This window comes from Belonocnema kinseyi, chromosome 6 (genome assembly GCF_010883055.1).
Source record: "Belonocnema kinseyi isolate 2016_QV_RU_SX_M_011 chromosome 6, B_treatae_v1, whole genome shotgun sequence".
Taxonomy (NCBI): Eukaryota; Metazoa; Arthropoda; class Insecta; order Hymenoptera; family Cynipidae; genus Belonocnema; species Belonocnema kinseyi.
In genome coordinates, this window is record NC_046662.1 from 75,491,599 (window position 1) to 75,500,480 (window position 8,882).

The 8,882-nt window shown below is 31.2% G+C and overlaps 1 protein-coding gene across 1 annotated transcript in view; it reads right to left on the reverse strand.

The window, feature by feature from the left end:
* LOC117175451 overlaps window positions 1-8,882 on the reverse strand; it is a 42,543-nt gene that overhangs the window by 28,662 nt on the left and 4,999 nt on the right. The window contains exon 4 of the mRNA XM_033365159.1: window positions 4,373-4,590. Coding sequence (XP_033221050.1) covers window positions 4,373-4,590 — 218 coding nt within the window. The remainder of the gene's footprint in view (window positions 1-4,372; window positions 4,591-8,882) is intronic.

Consider the following 8,882-nt stretch of genomic DNA (forward strand, 5'->3'; position numbering starts at 1 on the left):
TAGACTAAGATGCGTTTGCGTTCTCATACTCTCTCTCTCGCTTGCACTCTCGCTTTCGTTCGCTCGCTCACTCGATTACTAATAAGTCCTAAATTGCGCTATAACAGGAACTAGATATAAGACTTTATGTAAATAGTTGTAAATAATTGTATATATAGAAAGGATAAGATTGTAAAAAAATATATATAGATGTAAACGGAAAGATTGTAAGGAATGGAAGTCATGTAAACCCTTAGGGGACACATTATGAATAAAGAAGAAGAAGATTAGCGAGCAACTCAAAATTAACATTTTATAATTCAACAGTTAAAAACAAAAATTATGTATTAAGACTGCAGAGTTTGACACTTGAAAAATTTTATAAATTGAAAATTTCAAATTAAAACTCAAAACATTTGAAATTTTTAAAATGGAAAGATTCTAAACTTGGTTTAAAACTGAACACTTTATAATTATGAAATTAAAGCGCCTTTTATATTGGAATTTTTTAAGGTTTTTTTTTTAATTTAAAGCGTCTACAATTAATAATCTTCAAATTTTGAGTTTTTCCAACTTAAATTATTTTAGTTACAAATTTCCACATGGAACAATTGAATTTGTAAAGTGAAAAATTGACAATTTAGCGCTTAGAAATTTTGAAGATTCACAGGTATGAAATAAATCATTCAACTAATGGGGCTTTCAATTTGATACAGCTCAATTTTGGAACAATTTCAAGTAATATAATTTTGAACATTTAAATTTTAAACTATTTCATTTTGAACAATTCATTTAAAACTGTTCAGTTAGAAAGTATTCAATTTAAAATATTATCAAGTTATCAGAGTCGTCTAATTAGAAAATTAGGAACTTGAAATTATTAAAAAATTGAAAAGAACTGATAAATTATAAAGATTTATTCCGAGATTTCAAATTCTTGAACTATTACAGCACTCGACTTGAAACAGAGGGTTGCTACAAAACTCAAATTTCGAAATTCCCGAACTTTTCCCTGACCGATATTTCATTTCCCTGATCTATACAAAAAAATTTACAAGTACGAAAATAACCTACACTCAAAAAATATATATATGAACCTTTAAATGGATACTTGATTTCTAAACTAAAAAGATGTGTCTTCAACAAAGAAGATGAATTATATAACAAGAAAGACAAATTTTTAGCAAAATACATGAAGTTTCAACTAAAAAAAAAACGAAACAATTTTATGTTAAAAAATTTAATTTTCAGCCCCCCCCCCCCCTTCCCCCGAATTTTCAACGAAACAGTTACATTTTTAACCAGTGAGGAATTTTCAAATAAGATTAATTTTCTATCAAAAGTTTATTTTTCAATTTAAAAAGATAACACCGGCACACAAAAAATGTGGTCTGTCCGACAGACTACACTAGCATATCAATATGCTTTTGGGGTCGCTGAATTCGAATCCGGTGTCCAAGTAACCAAGTTGGCTCGTATTTTTCTGAAAAACGAAAAAATAGACGTAAAATCGACAAAACAGCGATTTTTCAGGTATATTTTTGCAAAAAAAAAAATATATTTTCTCGCCCGGTGGACTTGACCAACATATTTATATATCTTTTGTGTCTCTGAATTCGAATCTGAGGCCCAAGTAACCAATTTGGCTCATACTTTTTCGAAAATGGCAAAAATAGACGTAAAATCGGCGAATCTTATAGGGTTCTTTTATTTTGTATTTTTCTTTATATCGCTTTTATCGAACCCTGTTGTCCTCAAAAGACCCACGTGGTGGGTTTCGCTTTCGTTTGGTACCTTGATTGACTTGATCTCGTTTTAAACTCCAACAGTAGTCAGCCACCATGTTGCCATCATCGTCTCTTTTATATCGTGGTGGACACGTTCGCCTTGCTCTTCACTAAAGTCTCCCAGGTTGTCTGGAAACTTATTTATATGCGGATGAAGAAAATGTAGCTTCAAATTCATAAGGCAGCCTAGTTTACCAAAGTTTGTTACCATTTCTGCAACCACATTTTGATAGTCTGAACTTTTCTTAGATTGAGCCAATTCGGTTATTTGGACCCCGTATTCGGATTCAGCTACCCAGAAAACATATAGATATGCTGGTTAAGTCCACCGGTCATGAAAAAATATTTTTTTTGCATCTATTTTTGCGTTTTTCGATCAAATATGAACCAACTGGGTCATTTGAACCCTGGATTCAGAATCAGTAACCTCAAAAACATAAGGATACGCTGGATAAGTCCACCGGGGATGAAGGTATATTTTTTGCAAAAATATGCACGAAAAACCGCTGTTTTCGTCGATTTTACCTATATTTTTGCATTTTTTCGATCAAATATGAGCCAGCTGGGTTATTTTGACCCCGTATTCGGATTTAGCGACACCCAAAACATACGAATATGCTGATTTAGACCACCGGGAATGAAAAATTTTTTGTTGCAAAAGCATACAAGAAAAATCGCTCTAATCGCCGATTTTACGTCTATTTTGCGATTTTCGAAAAAGTATGAGCCAAGTTGGTTATTTGAGCCTCAGATTCGAATTCAGCGACCCAAAAGACATAAATATGTTGGTTAAGTCCACCGGGCGAGAAAATATATATTTTTTTTTTGCAAAAATGTACCTGAAAAATCGCTGTTTTTGTCGATTTTACTTCTATTTTTTCGTTTTTCAGAAAAATACGAGCCAACTTGGTTATTTACACACCGGATTCGAATTCAGCGATCCCAAAAACATATAGATACGCTAGCGTAGTCTGTCGGACAGACCACTTTTTTTGTGAGCCGGTGTAATTTTTGAACCAAAAAGGGAATAATTAAAGTTTCAGTTAAAACAATTTTCAACGAAAGAGATGAATCTTCAACCAAAAAATAAATTCTTAACAAAAAATTCAATAGTTATTTCCACCATTAACCGACCGGCAATCGGAAGACCTGGGTTCAATTCTCAACAAAGCGAACGCGAGGGATCTTTTTTCAAAGATAAAATGTAGTTTAAAAATTTTATTAAATACCCCAATTTTTATTCAAAATCACTTGAGTTCAACCAAATAATATGAATTTTCAACATAATAGTTAAACCTCTACCTCAACAATATATAAAAGTTAATAAAGACTAAAAATACCATACAACATATTGAGTTTTCAACCACAAAATATGATTTTTTTTAAAATTAAGTCAAAAAACTAATATTATACAAAAACAAGTTTATATTTCAACCCTAAACCGAAGAAATTAATTTTCAACCAAAAAGATGAATTAGTCACCAAGAAGATTAATATTCTACCGCAAAGGACGAATTTTCAACAAAATTGATACTGTTAAAAAAAAACAAGTTTTCATACAAAAATGATAAATCATCCACAATAAAAAAAAATATTTTAACTTAGTAATTCCACTTTGAACTAAGTAGTTAAATTTTCAATAAAAGAAGAGGAATTCAGAACAATAAATGTAATTGTTGATAATTCAACAAAAAAGATTTTCATTTTGAACTTAAAATAGTCAAATTCAACAAAAATACATTAATTTTCAACTAAAAAGATGCATTTTAAACTAAAAAAGATGAAACTTCTACGATAAAAGATGAATTTAAAAATATCTACAAAGCAGCTAGTTGAATTGTCAACAAAAAAGTTAATTTTCAACCAAATAATTAAATTTTGGTACCAAAACAATTATATTTTCAACTCAAACAGACCAATTTCCAACAAAACAGTTTAATTTTTGAATCAGAAAAAACGAATTTTTAACAAAATTGTTAAATTTTCAACGAAATAATTAAATTAACTTTAACTTCAGTTTATCGAAAATTTCCTGGTTCTCTCAGGGTTTCCCTGACATTCCCTGACCTGTAGGAACCCTGGAAACACAAATTTTGAAACATTGCCATCGCAAACTTTAATGTTTAAATTTAAGAATCTTGACTTTCGAACGGATTTAGAATTTGTAATGTATAAACTTTTCTATACTCTTTCATTGTATATTATCAGTTATGCAACTTGAAACGTTTAACTATAAAAATTGTTGAAATCAGAAGCATTTAATTTTCTTTTTTACAAGCCTTTAGAAATGTAATATTAATTTTTTTATTTGAGAGTGATTGATCAGAAAATCAAACTGTATTACACGTTTTTAACTCAATTATTTCATACTTGAAAATATTACAAATTAACTTTTCAAAAGAAATTAGTTTGTAAGTTCCAGTTTCAAACTGTGATAAAAATAAAGAGCGTAGTTTATTACATATTTCATTAAGAAAATTTTGGTTAGAAGTTCTAATTTATTTCAAATTAAATATTCACATATTACAAATAATATTTTTCGTTTCATCTTATCAAGTAACTTACAATTTTCTAAAAAACTAATTAAAAAGGAATATCTACTTTACCTGCACATATTGCCCAGTGGAAGTTAAACAAACCAAAGGACCTCCTCCGTCTCCTCGACAAGTGTCTCTGCTTTCTTCTCCTCCAGCACAAACAAAACTTCCATGAAGTTGAAAATACTGTCCTAATCTTGTTTTCCTCAAACGATTTTGACAATCTTCATGATCGATCAATGGTAGATCGATTTTCCTCAGAACGCTCTGATACTGTCCTCCCGCACCTAAACATCCAAAAATAATTAATAACAAGAAAGGGTTGCATCAAAAGTTACAAATCAATGTTTCATATTACTGGGTGGTCACTTTAATGAAAAAAAAATTCCAGTCTATTTCGCGACTTTCCCAGTCACAAATCCCTTTTTTTTCGGTTTACTTTTAAACGTTTATAATAATTATTATTCGATACCAATTGCTTTATAATATACATTTTAAAAAAACTTAACATTTTAGAACACTAAGGAAAAATATATAATGTAAATTATTGTAAGTTATTTCAGGTTTCAGAGCACAAAATGCTCTCAAAACAGGGGAAATATTGTGATTTCTAAACAAAATAGGGGAATATTAGGTAAATAAATTGTTTTAAATAGGAAAAATATTGAATTTTCAAACTAAAAATACCGGAATTGTCAACCAAAAGAAGGAAAATTCGCAAAGAAAAATCTAATATTTAATATTCTAAAAAAAGTTGAAATAATAAAAAATACGACTTTTCAATCAAATATGTGGTTGACTTTAAAAACAAAACAGTTGAATTACCAACCCAAAAATCTTAATTTGATACAAAACAGTTATATTATAAACCAACGAGATGAATTTTTAATTAAAATAATGAATCTTCATGCAAAAAAACTAATTTAATACTAAATAGTTGAATTTCAACCAAAACGGATGAGTTTTTAACCAAACTGTTGATTTTTTAAAAATATAATTGATTTAACGAAATTATTAAATTTTCAACTAATTATTCAAATTTGCACTATCTAATCATTTCGCATTGAAGTAAACAAAAATTGATCAAAATAAGGAATCAAAAACTATCTACATTTTTCAATTCTGTTTTTCATCTAATTTTAATTCTTTGAACTTCTTGAATCTGTTTTTGACTAAACAAACTATACGATTTAACAAGTTTTTGATATCTAAACAATCAAATTTTTTAGAAAGCATTTGACTTTTAAGACTAAGAAGATTAACCTTCAAAGATAAGTTGATTTAAAACCAAGAAATATGTATTTTCAAACAAAAATAGTGAACAAAATAGTGAAGTTTTGACTAAAATGTTGAATTTTCCACCAAAAAATATGACTAACAAAATAATTGATTTTTCAACAAAATAATTCAATTGTCAATCAAATTGTAGAATTTTAAACCAAAAGAGATATGATTTCTGGTAAAAAATATAAAATTAGACTTTTTAATAAAAAATAATGAACTTTCAACCATAAAATATATTTTTTTCAACCAAGAAGATGACTAAATAAATTTTTAACCAAATAGAGTAATTTTTACCAAAAGAGATCAATTCTGCTAAAAAATATGATAATGGACTTTTCAATTGAAAAGAATGAACTTTTAATCATAAAAGATGAAGTTTCAACCAAAAATTATTATTTTTCTTAGAGTTAATTATAAGACGAATTTTCAATGAAATAGTTCATTTTTCAACAAAATAATTACAATTTCAACTAAATAGTCGAATTTTGATCGAAAACACGTAAATTTGTAATCAATAATATAATATAATAGTACACTTTTCAAAGGAAAATCATTAACTTTCTACCAAAATGTGGAATTTGAACCAACAAAGAAAAGTTTTCAATAAAAATGGATGCCTTTTTTAACAAAAAAGTTGAATTTTGAACAAAATAATTCAATTTCTAACCAAATAGTGGTACTTTAAACAAAACGAGATGAATTCTAAACAAAAAATATTATATCCCCGCCTATCGGCTTAGCCAGTGTCGGGGGTTGCCTGCAAGTAACCATGCTGCTAATTGGGGGGGGGGGGGCACAAACAGTCAGAGATGCCTGAACTGTTTCCAATTAGAATGAATAATGTTGCGAAATATACTAGGCTGAGTACTCGCGCACTGCGGCCCTTCTGCGGCGAGAGTCGCAACAGTCTCGCGCCCTTTGACCTAACAAACTGCGTTGGCCAGCGGTTCTATGAATTGCTAAATCGCGAATGGCTAAACCGATAGTCTGGTGTAGTATTACTCTTCGATGAAAAAATCACTTTTAACCAAAAGGACGATTTTTCTACCAGGATCAATTATCTGAAAAATAGATTTTGGATTTTCGGTAGGAAGTCATACTTCAGTGTTGTCTATTTGGTAACCTTATTATTTAATGTTCCCGAAATGACCGGAAGTGGGTAAGTTTTATATTTTGAGGCAATGTGATGAGTGTAACAGCTGATCAAGTCAGCCCTAAGATCAATATTTTTTCACCCATATTGAATAATAAAAATTTAAATAACGCGGAAATTTTTTGCGGGAAATGTTAATAAATATTAAAGGATCGTTTGTGGCCTTGCAAAGAGTTGGAGGAAGAAAAAAGTTTATTTATGCAAATAATGATTATCGACGGACACATTTAGGTTTTACCATGGACATAGGAAACAAGGGACTAGGCATGCCATTGCGGGGGTGATGCAATGAGGGGGGAGGTCCGCCACCTTTTGATGTCCCGCAACAAACATGGCAGCGCTCACATGTTTATATTTTCATGCACAGTTTGTCGGCAAAAATGCTCTTGCGCATAATCAAATGGCACATCGTAAGATGGCGACTCTACCCACTCATAGAATTCTCCCCCTTCCCGTGGATTCAACCCCGCTCGTCTAAGTTAGGATTGCATGCCTAGTCCCGTGTTTCCTATGTCCATGGATTTTACAGAAGTTTGACTTTTAACTTTCTCTGACGGTAATCATGCAATCTGTTTTACCCACAGACCCCTAGAAGTTCGAAATTGTCTACTCGTTGTGTTAGTGCTGCTTTGACATAGCTGACACCAGACTGATACGTATGTCAGACCAAATATGTTTATTTGCATTTCAAGTGCAAACATTAGTTTTTGTACTATTGGTGCATAATGTTCGTGAGCGATTTTTGCTGTTTTGTCCCACTTTGATAAATGTAAACCTCATAACTAGCCCATTGACAACATTGCAAATTGCTTGCAGGCATGGACATAGGAAACACGGGACTAGGCATGCCATCCTAACTTAGGCGAGCGGGGTTGAATCTACGGGAGGGGGGAGAATTCCATTAGTGGTAAGAGCCGCCATCTTACGATGTGCCATTTGATTATGCGCACGAGCATTTTTGCCGACAAACTGTACATGAAAATATAAACATGTGGGCGTTGCCATGTTTGTCGCGGGACATCAAAAGGTGGCGAACCTCCCCCCTCATTGCATCACCCCCGCAATGGCATGCCTAGTCCCTTGTTTCCTATGTCCATACTTGCAGGGTTTGACGACAGCACGGTCGGTATTTCTATAAAATAAAAATTTAAAAAAAAAACTTTTTTCACTATTCTAATTATTTAGGACCAGAGACAAATTCTTGCATGCCTTCTATTTATCGTGCCAAATTTTTAACACGATATTTCATTCCGTGTGGACGTAAGTTGGGAAAGAAAACTTTCACTGGTATTTTCTTCAAAAAAAAAAAAAAAAGATCTCAAAATTCCCACCGGAACAAAGCAGAGACATGGACTTTATTACCTCCACTTTCATTTCCCAAACTTTCAGAGAGATACCTTATTTCGTTTAGATGTAAGTTGGGAAAGAAAAATCGAAGACCAGGTTTGGTCACGTGACCCTCTCGTCACATGGCCTTAATTAAGACAAGATATATAACACGTGTCCTTATGGAACTCTGCAACGTCGAATCAGTTTTTCTCGACGTGATTTTTAAATTTATTTGAAAAACAATAAGAGTATCCCTAAATTATAAAATTATTATGCTAATCGTTATTAATTAATTATTGATGTAGGTTTTTTGACCAGGGAGGTTAATAAATAATTTGAGATATTATTGGTTTTGTCTACTGGTTTTAATCAATATTATTAAAATATAATATCCCAGCGGAGCGAGAGAGCATTTTTTTTACAATCTCAAGATTGATAAATATTTGAATAATATTGATTACGACCAGTAGACAAGTAGTTACAATTTTAACTATAAAATGAAAAAAGTAAAATCTAATCTTAAAAATGACAGATTTTCAAAAAAAAATTCCGGCTTTCACCGGGTGCTAAATATTCCAGACTAATTTCCATTTTTCCCGGTCAGTCACCACTCTGTATTAAGTTATATTGTTTACAATAAGAAACGAAATTGCATATTTTAAAAAAATTTTATGCGCTCTTGAGGATTTATTTTCTGATAAATCCAAAATAATACATTTACCAGGTGTATACATATGAAACCGGTATTGCCATTTAGCGGCCAGTAGGCACACTTGTAGGCACTGTCGGAACTTACCATTTGTGCTAATTGGC